Below are 23,398 nucleotides of genomic sequence, written 5' to 3' on the forward strand. Positions count from 1 at the left end.
TTTTTTTTTAGATGACCAAAAGAGGGTATCCTCTGTTCTTTTTAAGGCATTTACATTACATATCACTTCCTTTTGTTGAGTTAGAGTCTCTGCCAGCTATCAACTCTGGATGCTTCACAAGCAACAAATGTGCGCACAGGCTGTCACCTCTGCCACTTGGCTGCTCTGTGTGTGCGTGTGTGGGGTGGGCAGGCGCGTCTGTACTACGTTCGCTTCCTGTTCTACGCTTCCTGCGGCAAAATAATAGCACGCGTCACTAAACAAAGGTCAACGTTTATCAAAAATAAAGAAAGAAAGAAATAACGATGAGACACAGTAAAGTTGTAAAGTCAAAATTGCGTAAGTCGGGTCCATCGTAACCCGGGGACTACCTGTATTGATGTTATGCAGGGGTGAAAGTGAGCGGGAACGGTCAGGAACGCAGTTCCGGTATAAGATTCTGGGCCGGAACACAGTTCCGGTATACGGTGCTTTGATTCCGAAAATATATATCCGAGTCAGAGTCTGACGATAACGAGTCACGTTAATGTACGAATGGAAGCAAAACGCCTGGGCTCATTTATCTGTTTAATTGGCTTACATACTGACATATGATCACCAGAGATAGTTAGCTCTGATTGGCTCAAAAGTGCATGTTTTCTGAAACAGCTAAAAAAACAAAAACAAAAAAAAACAAACAAACAAAAAAAAGGGCAATGCAACAGAAAATGGGTCAAATCTTCAAGAGCAAGCAAAGAGTTAAGCTGGCTTATTTATCATATTTAGTTTTATTTTCTCTAATGGGGAGGTTCAGAACATCTTAGCTGTCAATGTGCACTTTGGACTTATATTTGTTCATTTATGTTAGGCTACTTATTCATTTCCTTATGATGTGTTTTCGCGATCTTCAAAATATATTCCATTTCACTCTGCATAATATGTCATTTGTACTTATTTGAATGTATGTTACTTATATCTTTTTTATTATAAAACACAACAAAAAATGTTTACATTATCTTCAATTTTAATATACATCGTGTGTTCTTAAGTAGTTAAAATTCAGATTTGGCATTTAGTATGTGAGGAAATGAGGGAAAATAAAAACAGAGATGGCGGTTGGGGTTATAGCTGTATTTGTTAACTTTTTTTTTTGCAAATCATTGAAAAAATACAATTTTGAATGAAAATCAGTTTTTGTATGTGTTATAGAAATAACTTACCAAAACAGTTTTCTTTGCATTTCAGTAGTTTTGACCCCCCACCCCAAAAAAAAAAAAAATAAATAAATAAATAAATAAAATTTCTGGTTCCGTGGCGACCTTCCCGCCAGAGAGTTCCGGCAAGAAATTCTAACCACTTTCACCCATGATGTTATGTAATGGGCCGCAAAATATTGCCCCACTGGCCTTATACGGCACTCGCGCCTCAATTCTAAGACCTGCTGGTCATCTCTATAGCTGCCGTGAACTTTACAAAATGTACAAAAAAATGTACTCCTGTTGCACTGTAGTTAATGAACATGAATATAATCATCCACGGTAGTTAATGCGCTAGCATTAGCTTTAGCGATAACAGTGCATTTCCACTGAGCAGGATGTTCTATTACTTCACAAAGATTCATTTTCAAGTTTAACCCTGCTTGCATTTTTTTCATTTTCATCTCCAGCCCACATTCTCACCCCACTTCTTCCCTTATTTAGCTCCTCTCAGCGCCTATAATCTGACCTCGCACTCCTCCTCCCTCACCCTGTCATTACACCCATTGGCTAGGATGCCATTCCGTTCCCGTGGCAACCCTCTAATTAGCCAGGCCGCACCGCCGAGAAGGGAGGGTAGGCGGAGCTTGATGCGGTCGAAAGAGGCGGGACAAAGCGAGACCGAGATCCAACGATTGCGGACGGCCGTTTAAACAGTGTTTTGTCGAGGGGTCGCTCGGAGGGTTTTCGTGCAACGGTCAGGCGGACAAGAAGTTGTTGGAATGATGAAGAAAAGCGTGACAGCGGAAAAATAAAACTTAAATCCCAGAGGAGACCACATTTTACAGCGTAGCCACAAAAATATCTCATCTTATTGAGGCTCTGGTATTCTTTAAAGGGCAGTTATGTTGATCAACCCATTTAAAGATTAAACTCTTTTGGCTGCCATTGACGACATAAGGCGTCCAATCCAGTTTCACCGGGAACTCTAATGGACGTCTCAAGCTGTCAAACGGCACGTAAACGAGAGCTTCCACGATTATTGGGTAACCGATTAGCCAATTAATCGTCTTTCACTGTTGAAAGAGAATGCAGACCTCAAAATTTTCTGAATCTTTTTTTTTGAGTCTCTAAAGCACATTTTTCTAAATGATTTCATTGGAAGAAAAAAAAGATGGGAAACAGTAAATATTTCCTTTTTAAATTTATTTTAAAAATATTTTTTATTAAAAAAAGGTGGCAATGTAAATATTTTCTTTTGATATATATATTCATGTTTTTTTCATTTTTATCTTTTATGTAGTTACTACTTTTTTTTTTTTATTCTGTATTGAGGACAAAACGTAAATATTCTTTTTTTAATTAAAAAAAAATCATTTAAAAAAAAAAACATACCATACAAACACATAAACATAAATATCTGACTTTCAGTTTCGAAAATATTCCATAAATGTTAATTGTGTAAAATAGATTTTTGAGGGGATTTTATGGGTAAAACACGGTAATATAACAAGGGTCGCAATGCAGAAATAGCAAACATCAAGGAGTATTCGGGATTTTCTTTTTCAAATATTTACCCTTTTAAACGCTTTTTTTCCCAATTTTTCTTTGTTCGGATCGATTATTTATCATCTAAAATATCGGGGAAAATGTGACAGTAACAAAAAAAATACAATTAATCGATAGTTATGAGGTAGATATGTGTGCCCTATTTACAGACACTATTTTTTTCATTGTGACATAATTTGTTTAAAACTTAAAAATATGCTAAACTAAAATATTACACTAAACTAACTAAATGTTATTAATCAATTAATGATTCTAAGCTAAAAATGATAGACAATTCGAAAAATAAATATAATTTTACGTTATTTATGGCTGGGTTGAAACAAAAGCGGTTGCTCGGTGTCTGTAAACGGGGGTCTCCGGGGTAAAATGGACAAGTTAAAAATGGTTCGGGGGCTTAATGCGCCATGAAACTCCTATAGCAGCATATAGACATATTCTTCGATCAAATGCAACAGTTCTTTTGGCTGAAAATACAGCAGTTTATTTTAACTCATTTGCTCCCAAAAACGGATAAATACGTTCTATTTTTAATTTTTTTCAGTGTCCCAAAGACATATTTATACGTCTTTTACGTTTTTTTTCCACAAGAGACATCTCTGGGTTCTGATTCAACTTAGCTCCAAAGCATAAAGCTGAAAATCCATTTTAAAGCAATGAAACTGGCCACTGGAGGGCAGTAGCGCATTTGGTAAGATCCGCAACCCGATTCAACAGGCCATAGAAGACGACCAAATGGACGTTCAGGATGCCAGGCGGCGGACGACTGAGCAGAACAACCGGGAGAACGCCAGAGATGCCAGGCGCTGAACGACCAAGCAGAACGACCGGGACCACCAGTGCAGCGGACGATGCCGTTGAGTCCGTGCTGCTCGCCGAGCAGAGACAGGCGGCGATGAGGGAAAGTTTGCCTCGGCTGTCGCGGCCACAACAGCGTCATCTCTCAGTTAGTTATGTGTAAATAAATTGTTACTTTGCTATCAAAAGCTCTACTTGTCCTGTTGTTTATGTTATTTTAGTAAAGGAAAACATTATTCAGATGTTTGAGATGCAACTAAAGCAAAAAATAGCTGTGTTTAAGTCAAAGTTATGTTTGAAATGTATGTTTTCACAAAAAGCTCAATTTCTCTGTTTTTCATCAGAAATTGGAAAATTGCTCAAACTAAACTATTTTCTAGGGCTGTCAAAATTATCGCGTTAATGGGCGGTAATTAATTTTTTAAATTAATAACGTTAAAATATTTGACGCAATTAACGCACATGCCCCGCTCAAACAGATTAAAATGACAGCAGTGTAATGTCCGCTTGTTTTTTGTTGTTTGGCGCCCTCTGCTGGCGCTTGGGTCCAAATGATTTTATGGGTTTGGGGAGTGAGCATAGTGTAATTATTGACATCAACAATGGCGGCGAGCTAGTTTATTTTATGACTGAAAATTTTACAAGTTTTAAATAAAACGAAAACATTAAGAGGGGTTTTAATATAAAATTTCTATAACCTGTAGTTTTTCTATCCATGGATCGCTTTAAGAGAATGTTAATAATGTTAATGCCATCTTGTTGATTTATTGTTATAATAAACAAATACAGTGATACCTCAGCTCACGAACGCTTAAGCTCACGAACTTTTCGCCTCAAGAACAATAAATTCGCGAGCATATAGTCTCTGCTGACGAACTAGTTTTCGGCGGACGAACCAATTCACGCGGTCGAAAAGCGCCACGAGAAGCTGACGCACGCTCACGGCGTCCCAGTTCGTCCCCTCACTTTCGTTGAGTGCGGACGTGGTTTGTGTTTGATAGACATTTTGGACCATATTGAGTGTACTTTTGCTATTATGGGACCGAAAAAGAGTTACCTACAGTCCTTATGGAAGGTGACTCGTGTTACCAATTCGCCCTCGACTGGTAATTGGTGGTGCTTTCAGCTTCCCACCGTAGTGAGAAGTGGACCGGCGAGTCACGTTGGCTCGTTGTCGTCGGTTGTCTTCGGTTCGCCCGATTTCCTCTGTGGCGGCGTGCATACAAACACCCAGAGGCGTCGGATGGCTTTTTGTGGGCACTTTTATTAACAACCAAAAGCATGTGGGGGGCACAGCAGTGGAGTCTACGCTAACTGCGCACTTTGCCGGTAACACTCTCCTTCCAAACAGTAACTCCCTCCCTCCCTCCCTCCTCCTCCCACTCCATTCCATCAAGCCATCAACTACCATCACAAAGGTAAATAAAACGACTTTATTGTACAGTACAGTTTATTTCTTTAATTATAGTACAATAGCACATTTATTATACATAAAATAAGGTACATTTTTGTGTAGTTTTAAGGCTTATTTAGTAGAAAATTATGTTTTATGGGGACCTGGGAACGGATTATTCTCATTTTAATGGTTTCTTATGGGAAATAAATGTTCGGAAGACGAACTTTTCGCCTTACACACATTTTCTGGGAACCAATTATGTTCGTGAGCTGAGGTATCACTGTACAGTACTTATGTACCGTATGTTGAATGTATATATCCGTCTTGAGTCTTATCTTTTCATTCCAACAATAATTTACAGAAAAATATGGCATATTTTATAGATGGTTTGAATTGCGATTAATTACGATTAATTAATTTTTAAGCTGTAGTTAACTCGATTAAAAATTTTAATCGTTTGACAGCCCTACTATTTTCTAATGCTGATTTCTAAAGAATGGAAAAAGATATTAACTATTTTTTCCTGCTAAAAGAAAAGAGTCTAATCTTTCTTTTGGTGGGTTCCATGTTTATATAGCAATAGAACAGAATTTTCTGTGGGCCTTGCAAAATCAGTCAAAATCCAGTAAAAGGGCCGGGAGCGAAGGGGGTTGCACCTGTGAAAATGGCTGGGAGTGAATGAGTTAAAGACGGGTGTAAGAGCAGAAACTGCTTTTTCAGCCTTGTCTGTTTTCCGCCGAATATAAAAGTGCAAAGTGCGATCAGAAAAACAATATACATTTTTTTGTAGGGCTGTCAAAATTATCGCGTTAACGGGCGGTAATAAATGTTTTTAATTAATCACGTTAAAATATTTGACTCAATTAACGAGCATGGCCCGCTCAGACAGATTTAAATGACAGTACAGTGAAATGCCCACATGTTAATTGTGTTTTATGGAGTTTTGCCGCCCTGTGCTGGCGCTTGGGTGCGACTGATTTTATAGGCTTCAGCACCCATGAGCATTGTGTAAGTAATTATTGACATCAACGATGGCGGGCTACTAGTTTATTTTTTGATAGGAATTTTTAAAAAATTGATTAAACCCATAACATTAAGAGGGGTTTTAATATAAAATTTCTATAACTTGTACTAACATTTATCTTTTAAGAACTACAAGTCTTTCTATCCATGGATCGCTCTAACAGAATGTTGCCATCTTGTTGATTTATTGTTATAATAAACAAATACAGTCCCGTATGTTGAATGTATTTTCTTGTGTCTTATCTTTCCATTCCAACAATAATTTACAGAAAAGTATGGCATATTTTATAGATGGTTTGAATTGCGATTAATTATGATTAATTAATTTTTAAGCTGTAATTAACTCGATTAAAAATTTTAATCGTTTGACAGCCCTAATTTTTTGATTTTGGGTTACTGAAAAGGAAGAGACGCAAGAATGTCCCCAAGTGACTCAAACGTACAGTACAATGACGTATAATATATGTTTTTGGATAGTTATTTTGAGATTTTGGGGGTTTATTGGGGTACTTGAAGCATTAATTCCAATTTACGCGGAAATTTGGGTTACGTCGCCAGTGTAGGAACGGAACTCGTTCGTAACCCGCAGACTACCTGTATGTCAATTCTTACAGAGAGCATATCTATAACCTTTTGGGCTACAATGTATCGCAATATATCACCTTTTTGATATAACACAGCTCTATAGAGTACTTTTTGGACTGCCCCATTGTTTAAAGTCCCTCAAGGCTGAAAGCAAGCAGGCAAACAGCCTTGAAATGTGCACGCACACAGTTTGTACTTTGTTGTGCCCCTCGCTGATTCAACACATTTCAAAATGCAAGATCTTCCTGCCCTCCCACACGTCTGCTCTCATGCCCGATAGGGGGGTCGTCAGGGGTCAAACGGCAAGAGCGAGTTGGCACATGCAGACTCAAGCATGCATGCACATATGTCGACGGGTCGCTAGCATAAAAGACCCCCCTTCGGACATCTGGCGGCATCTTGTGTGAGGTTTCGAACACCCTCGTGCGATATAAAGGCTTCTTTGTACACTCGGGAGGGCGGCGGAGCCAAAAGAGCAATCTGCCATGTTGGAAGTCACAAGTGGCTTCACGCTGGGGGAAAGTTTGCCTCACTTTTCAACGCCTGTTGCCGTGGAGGTGATGTCATGTTTATGTGCCAGGACAAATGTCGCAAAAGCCGGAGATATGATACTCCTGTGACAATTTGCCAGTGAAACTAACGTGCAAGGTTATCATTGGTAACAAAAGCCAACAAAATGACAAGAACTGGAATTGAAAAACCAGTTTTGGTAAAAAAATAAAATGAATAAAAATGAAAATGTTAAGTCGACGGGAATTTTTACATTATTACTATTATGTGTTATTATAAGCCGTTCATTAAAATAGGTAAACCTAAGTCTTAAATACAAAAAAATACAATGCAATTCAGTGCAATGGCAGAGAACTAGGACAAGGTTTTTCCACATATCGACCATAAGATGTCGCCATTGCGCTTTCAAATATACGTAGTTAAAATAGATTTACTTTTTATACTCTTTTGTAGCACTGCTGTAGCCCGGCCCGCCAGGCTTATAAATGACTGTACATAATATCGAATTAAATCAATCGGACCTTAAATCGAATTAAAATTGAATCGTGGCGGATTTTGCAACATCGGCAAATATTGTATCGTTGTTCAAACAATCAATTTTGTATTATATCGTCATGAAATTTGTGATTTTACAGCTCTGGCGAGAATGTGCATGATGACAACCAATTAGAGTTGACCTTTTACGACGTTTCTGTTTTACCTATGTTAATTTAAAAAAAGTTGAATCACACTCGCGTTTCTTTACTCAAGGGCTGAGCAGTAGTTAATAATATGGCAGTGTATATAAAATATAAGGGCTAATTACTACTTCTGAATTCATTATTTTACAGAATGCCATTAATCGCAATTAATCTCAGTCGATTAATGACATTCTGTAAAATAAAAAATTCAAAAGTAGTAATTAGCACCATTTTGATTTCAATGTACTCCCATTTGAATGATATTAGAATCTAAATGAACTCATTGGCTGCCATTGACAGCACTAGACGTCCAATCCATTTGACGTGGGAGGCTTGGCAGCGAATGAATGAATGTCATAAAGTCATTTTAATTCACGGCACGTGTATAAAAGTTAGTACGCTTTTATTTTAAACATGAAAGTGTACTAATGACTACTGGTGAGTTTATTACTATACAGAATCCGATTAATCGCAATTAGTCTCAGGCAATTAATCGCATTATGTATAAAATGCGATTAATCTATTAATCACATTCTGTAAAATAACGACTTTAAAAGTAGTAATTAGCACTTAGAGTACTAAATGTACTAATTACTACAGGTTAATTCATTATCATACAGAATGCGATTAATCGCAGTTAATCTCCGACGATTAATCGCATTCTGTAAACTAAAGAATTCAAAAGTATAAATTAGCATTAAGTGTTATCATTACTCCTGGTTTTTTCATCATTACACAGAATGTGATTAATTCCAATTAATCTCAGGGGATTAATCGCATTCTGTAAAATAATGACTTCAGAAGTAGTAATTATACTAAGTGTACTAATTACTTGGTCAATTCATTATCATGTAGAATGCGATTAATCTCAATTAATCTCAGGCGATTAATCGCATTCTGTAAAATAATTCAAAAGTAAAAATTAGCAATAAGTGTACTAATTACCACTCGTTAATTCATTATTACAATATTATTATATTATTACACCTAATGCTAATTACTACTTTTGAATTCGTTATTGCACATAATGCGATTAATCGCCTGAGATTGCGATCGCGATTAATCGCAATATGTAAAATAACGAATTCAAATGTAGAAATTAGCATTAAGTGTACCAATTACTCCTGGTTAATTCATTATTATAAGATTGCGTTTAATCGCTGCGATTAAATGCATTCCGTAAAGAAATAAATTCAATATTTGTAATTAGCACTAACTGAACTAATTACTACGGTTAAATTCATTATTACACAGAATTTTAATTAATTAATAATTTCAGGCGATTAATCGCATTCTGTAAAATAATGACGTCAAAAGTATAAATTAGCACTATGTGTACTAATTACTTCTGGTGAATTCATTATTACACTGAATGCGATTAATCGCAATTAATCTCGGGCGATTAACTGCATTCTGTAAAGTAATGAATTCAACATTAGTAATTAGCACACATTTATTTTAAATGCACTCCCATATGAAACGAAATAAGAATCTTAAATTAACTCATTGGCCGCTATTGACGGCGATAGACGTCCAATCCGCCAAATGGATTGGACGCCTACCAATGATAAACTCATTTTAATTATCATCAGAAGGATGAAAACAGCCATGTGATTAGTTTTCAGTCCGAATTTTTCAAAACAATCAGTTAAAATACAACATTAAAAAAAAAATCACATTAAAAAATAATCGAGATCATAATCAAGCTCAGACGATGCAAAATAACCCCAACTTTATTGAATTACTGCCTCACGATTGGATTATCCATCCTACTAATTGCGGCGACGCCAAAAACACACACTGGGAGGTTTTCACAGCTGCGCGGAGTAGAAGTAGACGCAGATGAATAAACGGGTGACCGCTGGGAAGAAAAGGAAGATCGGGCGTCGGGTTACAAATCAGTCTGACCCTCTGCTTCAAAGCGATGAGTCGAAAGGGATCACTTTCTCGGGTTAACCTCTCGTGCGACGCTCGTCTCGTATCGTTACACGCGAATTCACGCGACGACAACGTTTAAAGACGGATATAAATCCAGCTTTGACCCATTTTTGATGGAGAAAAAGCTAAATTTACTTTCGGTAAGACGATCCAGCAGAAATAATGACAGTTCACGGCTGTAGGGGGAGCCGCAGAGCAAAAACAATAACAACCTCCCCGCTGTTTCTTTAAGCTATAACTGTTTGTCTAAGGACTTTTGACACTCATGGCTTTTGCCCGCGGTAAATCAAGAAAACAATATCCCTAAAATCCCATTTAGTCACACTGTGTTTACAATAAAAAGAGCATAAACATAGTTTTCTGTGTGGTTAGCCCAGACATAATTATATTTCAGATCAAGCCAAAAAAAGAAGAAGAAAAACTGGGGCACGCGGCGAGTTATGGCCACATAAATAACGCGGTGTAAACCATAAGACAAGTCTCGCTTGAAAACATTTACATTCTCGTCGTCTGCTCCTCCTCCGATATGCTGCAAATTCACCTCTGTGTGACCCTCATTAAAATTAGTGCGGCATTTAAAAATAAGTGATAGTGGGAATGAAGCCCTGACTCACTCACAGCCAGCTGTTTAAAGCCGGGTTTCCCCTTATGCTAACCGTTTTAGGTAATGTTGTCTTCTGTGATGTCCATACGTACGACGGCGTATTAGGGCCAAATAAAAGAAAAAGAAAAAAAAAGGACTATGAGGGAAAAAAAAGCAGCTAAGCGGCTACATACTTCGTAGCATGTTGCCGCCTCTGTTAAAATCAACAAAATTGAAAGCTTATTGTGAGGTTGTGCTTTGTCATAACGAAATCATTCATCTTTTAGCTCAAATTATAATCAATACAAGGATTTATACTAATGCTAATTCATACCTCCCAGCTAAGATACATATACGTCAAGTGCGTTGCAGCTTATTCATACGGAGCCCCTAAAGTGACATTGACAGAAATAAAATAAATTTAAGCAATCTGGTGCGCGCCAGATTGTTTCTCGTGCACACCAGAAACTATCTGGTAAACATTAGCATTATATTGCATTTAAGCTAGCGGAATTTTGCCATGCAAGTTAGCCAATTGTTGTAAACATTAGCATCATATAGCATTTAAGCAATAGCATTCCAGCTAGCGGACTTTTGCTATGCAAATTAGCCAATTGTTGCATTGTTGCAATTGGCTCACTTGCATTGCAAAGGTCCTCTATCTTAAATGCTATAGCTTAATTCTTGTAAACATTAGTGTAATATAGCAATTAAGCTAGTGGACCTTTGCCAAGCAAGTTAGCCAATTGCAGCAATGCAACAATTGGCTAGTTAGACAACGGGGTACCGCACGCTACACGTTACTTCCGCTCATTAATATTTATGACGTTAGCTACTGTGGCTCTGCTGTTAGCTAAGGGGGGACAAGCTCTTGTTTATCCCTAATAGGAAATGAATGGGAATAGTGTACGAAGGAGATGTTTACAGAGCTAAACCTACTAATTATGTCCGAAAAGGATGTCCCTAGTGGCACATTCACTAGTAAAGATGTGGAAGAACATACAAATGTTCAGTTAAAGAGATGGCTTGAGTGTCGACGGCTGAAAAAGACGGAAAAATATTAGCCGAACTAAGCTTACCTTTAGCTTTCTTATCGACAACTTTTTCTTACGCCACTGACAATGACATTCTCCAACAATCAACAATCAACATTTCAACAATTTATCCTTTACCACCATAAGCCCCTTCTTTCTTATATATTATATCCTTTTGTCGTCTCACGTCTCTGACCGTTCTTTTGGGGGGCAATTGACATTGCTGTTTTTGTGTAGCGATCGCAAATGCTACTCGTTGACAGCTAACGAACAATTTTCATTTTTTTTATTAAAACCAAATCTTAATTCTATTCTATTAATTTATTTACACTTCCCCCTTACTAAAGTTGTTTCTTTACAACAGAAAAGGTAACAACGGTGGCAGTCAGATACCACTTTAATTTTTTTCCAGGTCATTCATTGTCAGACAGAAGCAGCACGGCAAAACGCCACACTAAAAAATAAGTCATAATATCAAAATTGCTTACCTCTTGGCCCAAACAAAATGTTTACTGCATATGAAATGTGAACGGCTTCACCTTGCTGCCGTTATACTGGGCTTTTAGACGTCCGCGCCATAGTAGCATAGTAGCTCCATTCTTCCCATTTTTTCCTCCGAGTTTTTGGTTACGGGACAGTATGAAGAAAACATCCTTTATATGTCGTAATGTCTAGAGTCATTTCTACAAGTTCCGTAGTTGCAGTGAATAATCGGCATGTCATTTTTTGAAAGATTACTGGAGAAAGAAGGTCGAAATATAATGTTTTGGATGCGAGGGCGTGTATATAATGTCCTACTTCCGCTTTACGATGTGACGTCACGGTCTAAAAATATCCTGCGTGCGGTACGCCATTGTATAACTTGCATAGCAAAGGTCCGCTAGCATAATTGCTATATAATGCTAATGTTTACAAGAATTAAGCTATAGCATTCATAGCATGCAACAACTGGCTAATTTCCATCCATTAACTTGCATTGCAAACTGTTAGCCTAATTGCTATATAATGCTAATGTTTACAACAATTAAGCTATAGCGTTTAAGCTAGCGGACTTTTGTTATGCAAGTTAGCCAATTGTTGCATTGTTGCAACCAGCTGAATTTTATAGCAAAGGTCCACTAGCTTAAATGCTATATAGTGCTAATGTGTACAACAATTGGCTAACCTGCATTGCAAAAGGCTGCTCGCTTAAATGCTTTTTAATGCTAACGGTGACAACAATTGGCTAACTTGCATAGCAAAAGTCCACTAGCTTAAATGCTATATAAGGCTAATGTTTACCAGATTGTGTCTGGTGCGCACGAGAAACAATATGGTGCGCACCAGATTGCTTAAATTTATTTTATTTCTGTCAATGTCCCTTTAGGGGCTCTGTATATTCAGCTATATCAGCCCCACGTAATAATACGACTTATTGTATTAGTATGACTTTTTATCTCATACTGTTACTATGAGAATAAAAGTATTATTACATAGAGCTAACGTTGCTGAATAAGCAGCTATGTACTTTAAGTAGCATGTTTCCACCTCCGTTAAAATCAACAATATTGAAAGCATCTTGTGTTTTGGAATCTGTTTTACAAATAAGTAAATCCTTAATATTTTGGTTAATCCAGTGTACATAAAATTATGATCAATAGAATGATTTATACTAATACTTCGTCTTAGCTCCCAGCTAAGTAGGAGCTTTACGTAGTTTTACGTAAGTGACTTGATGGTGAATTGGAATAATATAATATAGTCTATACATTTTAAGACTCTGCTTTCATTTTATGGCTACGAATTATAATCAAGAATAGATTTCTACTAATGCTTCACTGTAGCACCCAGCTAAGGTACATGTATGTAGAGTGCGTATTCAGCTACATTACTTCTACGTAATAATACGACTTTTTTTCTCGTATTAACAGTACAACTTTTATCTCGTAGTCCTTTTTTTTTTTTGTTTGTTCGCCTTTCCCAAGCCTACAACGCAGACTGAAGCATTCATTCTTTTCTAAAAAGGGACATTGCCAACTAGTGGCCTGGCATGCGTATAACATCAATGTTTTGGCTAGTTAGCAAGCAAGTTTTGCCATTTTTGCGAGGCTGTTGGCACATCCACATACACGTCATGTCTTGGTCTAAACGTGGCGTGCAAACATTTGGACTGTGCGGATTGTTTACTAGCTTTAAATGAGGGGGTGAGAAGGGGGGCGCGGCTTTCCCAAAGCCTCGGGTGGCCCACAATGCAGCGCATTGTGACTAAGTCCTCTGACAGCGCTTCTGCAGCTGGCTACTCGGAGGATTCTTGCGAGGTGTGTGAGGTGAGTGTTGTGCAAACCAGACATCGGCCCCTTCCCCGGGCTCCCCCCCTCGCACTTCTGCTGGGAGGAATGTGCGGTCCGCCTCCTACGCTGGCCGACTGTGCCAACATTCCTGACTCACACAAGGCCAAAAAGGAGGCAAGAAGCGAAAGAGAACTAAATACGGGACTCGAATGGAAATGCTAGTGACACTGTGCACAGGCATGCTAATAGAAATGGGGAAAAGAGAAGACCATTGTTGGCCAAATTCCCCCTCCGGCCCTTCACAACCCCTTCAACTGCCCGTAGTCACACTCACACACACTCTCGCGCACCATAAAAGCCCGCAGGGGATTCCTGGAATACCATCCCTTTAACAGAGCAGATCCTGGCCTCCGCAGAACAAACCTGCACTCTCTCGAACAAAGTCGGGCTGCTTAGTCAGTAAACTCTAAGTGCAAATTCACCGTATTTTTGCACCACAAATCTACAATGCAGAGGATAAAAACTACATATAAGCTGCAATTGAGTATTAGAAGTCACATTTTTGGTAGGAGGATTTGACTTGATGAGAGAATTTATTCACAAGAATTTTCCCTGGAAAAGCTTTGTTTACATAAGGCGGCCGCCACATTGACTATCTCACTGGAACAGCAACAAACAAAAGTTCCTGCATCATCACCTTGTCCAATGCAGATTCTTGACTCTTGACAAGGTGATGATGCTGGAACTTTGGTTTGGTGCTGTTCCAGTGATATTTACAAAGATGACTGCCTGAAGAATACATCAAAATTCCCTTAATCCTTGATGATATGGGGCTGCATGTCAGGTAAAGGCACTGGGGAGATGGCTGTGGTTAAATCTTCAATAAATGCACAAGTTTACATTGAAATTTTAGACAGCTTTCTTATCCCTTCAATTGAAAATATGTTTGTCATTTTCCAAGATGCCAATGCATCATGCCACAGAGCTAAAACTGTTAAAGCATTCCTTGGAGAAATACTCATCCAGTCAATGTCATGGCCTGCAAATAGCCCAGATTTCAACCCTACTGAAAACCTGTGGTGGAAATTGAAAAAAATGGTCCACAGCAGGGCTCCGACCTGCAAGGAACTGCAATCAAAGAGAGTTGGCACCAAATTGATGAAGAATACTCATCAAGTTCATGCCTCAGAGACTGCAAGCTGTCATAAAAGCCAGAGGTGGTGCAACAAAATACTAGAGATGTGTTTTGATTGTTATTTCTTTGTTTGTTTCTCATGATTCCATATATTTTTTTCTCTGAATGGAGTGATTCTATATATATTTCCCTGCACTTCCTCTATAAAAGTAACATTTACTGACCACCACAATATTTTTATTCATTTCTTTTAGTGTTTCTGAATGCTAAAGAGTTGCACTTCTTAACTAATTCATTATTTTTTCAAGCTTTTTATCTGAGTTTGTTCTACATAATAAAATGTCTGAGTGAGTGCTCGTCCGAGACTGGTGATTCCATACTTTTTGCTGGGGGTTGAATAACGAAAATATTGTGTCAACTAACATTTTTTTTTTCCAGACAATGACGAGACGACAAGGAGCTGAAAACGTGTCTTGGGTGACTGAAACATAACGAGACGAATGCCAGATTTCGTCTGACGAGACAGGAATGAGACAAAAATGCGCCATTCTTTCCGTCACGTTCACAATTTTTGACATTTAATGTGTCGTTTGCCTGCATCGTAGCAGTGTCTGGTTGTGTCACTCATGTGACGTGCTGCGCCCCCCACCCCGACTCCCCAGTGTCCTCTCCAGGCTTGATTGTGTTGAAACTCACGGTAAGATTTGTTTTCTTATTTTGGTAAGAGAGAATATGCAATGTTGCTTAAGCCTTTAAAGGTCTGTGCGGAATGATCATCACACACTAAATGTAACTCATAGCATTAGAATAGCATCTACGTTGGCGTTAGCATTAGGTTCATGCTAACTTTTTTTTTTTATATAGTTTGTGGTGTCCAAGTTGTTGAATTTTCACCAACAAAACCTGACAAAAACGAATTAATTTTTTTTTAAATGACTAAGACTAGGCGGCACGGTGGCTGAGTGGTTAGCACGTCTGCCTCACAGTTCTAAGAACAAGGGTTCAATCCCGGGCTTCGGCCTTCCTGTGTGGAGTTTGCATGTTCTCCCCGTGCCTGCGTGGGTTTCCTCCGGGAACTCCGGTTTCCTCCCACATCCCAAAAACATGCATGGTAGGCTGATTGAACACTCTAAGTTGTCCGTAGGTATGAGTGTGCGCGTGAATGGTTGTATGTCTCCTTGTGCCCTGCAATTGGCTGGCAACCAGTTCAGGGTGTCCCCTGCCTACTGCCCGTAGTTAGCTGGGATGGGCTCCAGCAACTCCGCGACCCTCGTGAGGAAAAGCGGCATGGAAAATGAATGAATGAATGAATGACTAAGACTAAGAAGTATTATCGTCCAAAAGACTAAGACTGAGACGAAAATTAAAAGGGCTGCCAAAAACAACACTGCAGTCTACATGAATTACATGTTCTTGGTGAGTTCCTATTTTAATATTATTGAACTTTAATAAAAATAAATAAATAAAAGTGCTGCGCCGAGATAAAATAAATACGTACAGTGTACTCTCATAATATGAGCACCTCACCTTATGAGTTTTTCACGAAACGAGAGTTGTCACGAGAAAATGAGCCTTATGACGCGAGCAAATTTTCACCATACAAGTGCCAGAAAAGCCTCTCTCGCTTGGATTAGCATAAATACTCTCTCTCGGTTTGTCTCTCCCAATGTCTCGGCATTCCGCTAAGGGTCATACAAGCATCACACATCAACAGGATCCCCCCATCTGCCGCTCATTCTCGCTGTCTAATTTTAGATCAGCGTGCATCCGAATCATTGGTGCTTACAAGTGAACGTTAACCTTGTCCCCTCAGGAAAATGGCAAACAAAAACAGTGCTGAGAAAAAGAACAATGCTCGAAATTGAATCAAAGCAAAAAATTATAAGAAAACATGAAAACAGTGCATGTTAGCGATCTTTGTAAAGCGTTTAAGCGTTCAAATTCTATAATCTGGTAAATTACTGTACATAAATAACATTGTTATGATACTTTTAATTTCTTTTTCATATTACTTAGCCTTAAAGATGATGCCTTGATTATTTAGGCTTAGCATGGGATTGTTGCAAGCATCAACTCGAATTCAATTATTCTTTAAGGAGAAAATACATTCAAAGATACAAGCACATTCATGTTACAAGCTTAGTCGTGGTTGTGTAACGCAGGGATCGCCAACTACCGGGTTGGGGGGACCGGTACCGGTCCGTGGCGCATTTGCTACCAGGCCGCAGAGAACAACCACAAACTGGGCTGTGCCTCTTGACCAATAGGAGTAGAGATTTGTGTACGTCACCCTCTAGTGGTTGATCGCCATTACTGGGGTGTTTGCACAGCTATTGACTAATCCGAGTAGAGATTTGTGTACGGCCCCCTCTAGTGATTGGTCGCCATTACTGGGGTGGTTGCACAACTATAGTAGCCCAACGTCACGCAATATAAACAGTAACGCTAGCTGCTGTTGGCTATGTGCTGCTGGCGGTGACGTCTTTGGACTGCTTTTTTTTTTTCATTTCTTTTCAATTCAGTTTTTTTTTTTTTGTTGTTTTTTTTTTTTGTATTAACCGGGAAAAGGCCGTCTGCTGAGCCAGAAGAGGAGCCTACTACAATCAAGTCCATTCTGCAAAATATGGGGCTAAAAGCTAGAAAATTAGGCAACAAAAGCAAATGCACTGAGAGTATCATACCTTGTGGCGAACAGTATTTATTTATTTATTTATTTAGTAATTATCGGTCCGATATTAGGAATTATGACGTCATCCCGATAATTCCAATAACATTTATAATAGGACCGATAATATGTACTGTTCTGGCTTTGCAGTTTACACACTTGTATGGGAAATCAGTTGACCACTTGCGGGGCATTGCTCCCACCTGCTGGTCAGAATAATTCACTGCATCTATTTTTGTTACAGTAGTTTGGTTCAATCACTTACACATTGCAGTGTCTAGTGGTAGCATTGACAGTCGTGAATGCTTTCTGTTACGTTTCCGCCTCGGAAATATACGTAAGTATTTTATGTTTACTATAACATATGGATGTGCAATATATGTTTACTTCTGTGGTGAAGGGTCATATGTACAGAACTTCATAAGTTGTGTTATAGAAGCCAGTCAATGCTTTAGTAGCTCAAGCTAGTGTGCAATGCTATACATATAATAGTTGTGAATATAAGTGTATTGTGCAGTTTGTTGTATATTGAGTATTGAATATGTGTATTTTTCTGTTGTACTTTCACAATATTAAGACGAGTGTCTTCCCATAAAAGCAAGAAAAGACCAAGCCTTGTGGTTTATGGAAGTGCATTCATTCTTAGCTGGCTGTCGGGCAGTGCAGAAGTGAAACGCACTGTTTTGTTCATGTCATTATAAAAAATCTGGTGAGATCAAAGGCAAATCTATGTTGAATCCACCATTAGTTTTTTTTTTGTTTGTTTGTTTGTTTAAACCTCCAGGTGTTCAAAAACTCAGGTTATACATTTAGAAAATTATATATTTATTATCGGTTATCGATATCGGTATCGGCTTTGAGGAGGAGGAAGTTATCGGTTTCAAAAAATGGATATCGTGTACCCCTAGCTCGTATCATGAGGCTCCACCGTATTTGGCTAGCAGACACAGCTAAAACTTGATGAATCCAATAATGGGCCTTCCTCGAGTCTTGCGGTAAAGGCCGAAACATACAGGGTGACCCAAAAAAAAGTTTACACTCAGTTGACTGCTTGTTTAAAAGCCATTGAAACATATCTAAATAGGTTGTCATGCATAAGTGATTCATTAAGGTCACTCAATGCAGCTGGTAATCTCTCGTCTCTACAATTCCTGTGCTTCTCCTGAAAATGAAGAAAACTTTAGCTGTTCCTGAATTGCTGCATGCCGGTCTGACACCTACTGAGATTGCAGCAAATCTGAGAATATCCAGATGTGCAGTCTACAAAGTTAAAAAGAAGCTGAAAGATACTGGAACAGCCTCACGAAAACCTGGGTCTGGAAAACCCGATCTGTGCGGACCAAAAAGTTGATTGACAAGGTGATATGTGGCCACCCCAGAGTCCAGATCTCAATCCCCTGGATTATAGCATATGGGCAACTGTGGAGGACAGTGCCTGTAAGAAGCCACAAACTTCTGTGGCAGCCTTGGAGAGGTCATTGTTAGATCTTGGGAAAAGATGACAGCATCCTACAAAAAGAAGATCTGTCAGGCGTTCCGCAGGCGCCTGGAGGCTGTTGTGACACTTAAGGGAGGACACATTGAAAAATAGAGTGTACTGTACATGTTCTTTACAATAATGTATAATTTGTGATTAAATTCTAATTCTAAGCTGAATAAACATGGCATTTAAGTTGTGTTATGGCAGTGTAAACTTTTTTTTGGGTCACCCTGTACAATGATCTTGACGTACACTACAGATGATGTATCCAGAAATTAAAATTCTTTAAAATTGCCTTTGGATAACCCAGATTCAACTATCTTGCCATGTTGCAAAAAGCTAAACCACACAATATACAGTATCTTGTTTACCAAACTCTCTCTTCAGTATCAATTTTGAACAACTTATAGTACATAAAATACGGTACTCCCTTTAACTAGAACCTCAACATTCGTTTTCAGTTCAACCGCAGCGTCAAAAACCCTGACCCGCCGTCGACCCGTTTTGCAGAAGCCGCAAATTCAGCAGCAGGGTGTTAGCGCCGCGTTTCAGAGTAGGAGCGCTCTGACCCCCGGACGGCCTCCTCGCATCTGGTCGCCGCGCAGCAAATGTTGGCGTGCGCGGGAAGAAGGAGGCGGTCAATGACGTTAATCAAGCAACGCTATGACATGTCACGGTAGATTCAACACGTGCGTGTCATGTTCTCGGAGGGGTGTTTTGGATATTTTGGAGCGCTAAACCAGAGTTTGTGTTTTACCTGGTGGCTTCCTGCTCCAATCGGGACACGCTCGGCACGTAGAACATGACCCCAAAGAAGAGTTCATTGCCGTTGAGCTCATTGCCGAACTTGTCCAGCTGCTTTTTGAGGGGCTTCTCTAATTCCACCCAACGTTGAGCAGGAGCTTGGGTCTTCCCATTGAACCATAAGCCAAAGTAGGGAGTCTAGGAATAGGACAAAGCAGACATCAGGAGGAATATTGAATATCATGGGAAACGTTCGTGAGAAAGGGATTCTAGTTGGGAAAACAGACAGAGGGGGAACAATTACCGCTACAGCAGATCTGATCACGGGTTTGACGACAATGTTTGAGTTCTAAAACAATCAAAAATGTTGGCGATGAGTTTTAGGCTGTAGATGTTCTCTTCCAATTTTGAAAAATACCGTAATTTGCAGACTACAGGCCGCTACTTTTTCGCCCCGCGGCTTTTAACCGGGTGCGCCTTATAGTCCAAAAATTACAGTAAGTGAAGAAAGAAAAAATATATATTTACAGACAGATAGACAATAATATTTTTTTGGGATTACTTGATGTTTTTGATCTAAAATGTTGAAAGTTAAATATGTTTTTACAATTATAAGTGTGCTATTACTAGGGCTGCAGCTATCGAATATTTTACTACTCGATTAATCGGTGGACTAGTTAGCTCGAATAATCGAGTAATCGGATAAGGAACATGAAAAATTAAAATACCCCAGCTGAGCCTAAAATTGTATAAAAAAAATTTTTTAATGAGGATCTATGTACAACAAAAGAACAATTGGCTAACTTACACAGAAAAAGTCTGCTAGCTTAAATGCTATAAAATGCTAAAGTTTTTTTTTTTTTTTAAACAATGCTCTTAACAAATTGTTCAGACACATATTCCCACAAAAAACGGTTAAATATACCTATAAAACTAAATCATGAATGCATTAAAAAAACATTAGCGCAAACAAAAACTTGGCTAATGTTTGTCTTAACAGGGAGCAGCTGGTTTCAGCCATGAGAAATGAGTTATATCATATTCATTTTTGCCACCCAAATCAATAAAACTACATGTAAACACTTTCAAAATAAACCAATACAACGCCACTTTAATTAAACGAATACTCGAAGCAACAAAATTTAATTTGAATATTTTTTTCTAATCAAATACTCGAGTTAATCGATTAATCGTTGCAGCACTAGCTATTATCCTATTATTATTATTCTTTTTTTAATTGGGTGGAGTACTAAAACGCTAAAATTTATTTCAATTTTCATCATACATTTTTTTTTTTAATGAAATAAATGAATATATAAAGCAACACTTGGTAACTTTTCAGTTTGGTCCGATTTTAGCGACGCCGGTGGAAAAAAGTGGTAGTGTTTTGCCATAAGGAAAACTGCATTTCCCATGAGGACCAGAGCTGCGTTTCCGATAAGAACCAGCGTACACCCGCAGTGTCGTAAAATCATCAATGAATCAAAAATCAATCTCCTGGTCGCCTGCAAATGGATTAAACAACATTTCTGTTTCCAGCGGCTGTGTAAAGGATGGAAAGCAATAAGGTAATGAATCCAGTTGTGACTAAATAATAGCATATGACGGTTAGCAACCGTGTGGCAAAATGTGGCTAATCCCCCCAACCCACCCGAACTCGTCAGCGCTAACGAGTGAAAGCCGAAAGCAAATGTTTATTTCTGTATATCCTGGTACCCTCCCTTTTTTTCCCTCCTCAGACAAAACTTCTTGTCTCTTTTGTTGCTATGCCATCTTTGCAGAATTCACGCAAAAGCGTTGGCATCGACTTCAGTCTTCATAATGAATGGGGAAAGGAGGAAGTAACATATGCCGTAAAGCAGTAAGCACATTTGTAGGGGGTTTTTTTGTGTGTGGCAGGAATCCTGCCACCCTCCTGCGGCTAGTCAATTAGTGAGATATAAAAGAGGTGTGATTCAACTACAGTAGTATGAAAAAGTATCTGAACCTTTTGGAATTTCTCATATTTCTGCATAAAATCACCAGCAAATGTGATCTGATCTTTGTCAAAATCACACAGATGAAAAAACAGTTTTTTAGCTATAACCACCCAAAAATTTATAGGTTTTCATGTTTTAATGAGGTAGTATGCAAACAATGACAGAAGGGGGAAAAATAAGTAAGTGAACTATCACTATATTTTGTGGCCACATTCTTTGGCAGCAATAACTTCAAACAGACGCTTTCTGTCGTTGCAGATCACTCTGGCACATCGATCAGAACTAATCTTGGCCCATTCTTCTCTACAAAACTGCTGTAGTTCAGTCAGATTCCTGGGATGTCTGGCTGAATCGCTGTTTTTAAGTCATGCCACAGCATCTCAATGGGGTTCAATTCTGGACTTGGACATGGCCACTCCAGAATTTGCATATTGGTCTTCTGAAACCATTCTGATGTTGATATAGTATTTCTTGTTCTATTTCTTGTTTTGGACCATTCTCTTGTTGCAGCATCCATCCTCTTTTTAGCTTCAACTGTCTGACAGACGGCCTCAGGTTTTCCTGCAAAACATCCTGATAAACTTTTGAATTCATTCTTCCATTAATGATTGCAACTTGTCCAGGCCCTAAGGCAGCAAAACACCCCCCAACCATGATGCTCCCTCCACCTTGCTTCACTGTGGGGATGAGGTGTTGATGTTGGTGAGCCGTTCCATTTTTCCTCCACACATGACGTTGTGTGTTACTCCCAAACAATTCAACTTTGGTTTCATCAGGCCACAAAATATTTTCCCAAAACCTGTGTGGAGTGTCCAAGTGCATTTTTGCGAACATTAAACGAGCAACAATATTATTTTTAAACAGTAATAGCTTCCTCCGTGGAGTCCTCCCATGAACACCATTCTTGGCCATAGTTTTACATAGAGTTGATGTGTGCACAAAGATATTGGACTGTGCCAGTGATTTCTGTAAGTCTTTAGCAGACACTGTAGGTTTTTTTTTAACCTCTCTGAGTATTCTGCGCTGAACTCTTGGCGTCATCTTTGGTGGATGGCCACTCCTTGGGAGACAAGCAACAGTGCCCAACTCTATCCGTTTGTAGACAATTTCTTTGACTGTCGATTGATGAACATCCAGACGTTTAGAGATGGTTTTGTATCCTTTCCCAGCTTTATACAAATCAACAATCCTTGATCGCAGGTCTTCAGACAGCTCTTTTAACCGAGCCATGATGAACATCAGACAATGCTTCTCATCAAGACAGTTCTTACCAGGTGTGTGTTTTATAGTGGGGAGGGCAGCTTTAAACCACTCATCAGTGATTAGGCACACACCTGACTTAAAATGTTTGGTAAAAAAATTGGTTTCAATTGCTCTTTAAGTCTCCTTAGGCAAAGAGTTAACTTACAAAATATGAAAACCTATAAATGGATGGTTTTAGTTAAAGCAGACACTGTATTTTCATCTGTGTGATTTTGACATAGATCACATCACATTTGATTAGAAATTCCAAAAGGGTCAGATACTTTTCATACCACTGTAGTTGTCAGTCAATATCGCAAATGTTATGACAATATTTTATAAGGGTTGAAAACTTACCTAGTGTTGCTTTAAATTAATAAAAATGTAAAAAAAATATTTTTTAATAATTAAATAAACATTGAAATCAATATAAATTGGGAAAAAAATCAATACTGAAATAGAAGCATTTTAAGGGCAAATTTTATTACTTATTTAACCCTATATTGCCAAATGTATCACCTTTGATACACCTAAAATTTCATGATTTTGAGACTAATTCAGAATTTTGACATTTCTTTTTGAAAAAAAAAAAAAA

At 38.5% G+C, this 23,398-nt stretch overlaps 1 protein-coding gene across 2 annotated transcripts in view; it reads right to left on the reverse strand.

Moving 5' to 3' along the window:
• Positions 1-23,398, reverse strand: part of LOC130908014 (tyrosine-protein phosphatase non-receptor type 14-like) — a 123,050-nt gene that overhangs the window by 35,597 nt on the left and 64,055 nt on the right. For both annotated transcript variants that reach the window (XM_057823602.1, XM_057823601.1), the window contains exon 3: positions 19,596-19,780. In XM_057823602.1, coding sequence (XP_057679585.1) covers positions 19,596-19,780 — 185 coding nt within the window. The remainder of the gene's footprint in view (positions 1-19,595; positions 19,781-23,398) is intronic.

The sequence above is a fragment of the Corythoichthys intestinalis genome, chromosome 19 (genome assembly GCF_030265065.1).
Source record: "Corythoichthys intestinalis isolate RoL2023-P3 chromosome 19, ASM3026506v1, whole genome shotgun sequence".
NCBI lineage: Eukaryota > Metazoa > Chordata > Actinopteri > Syngnathiformes > Syngnathidae > Corythoichthys > Corythoichthys intestinalis.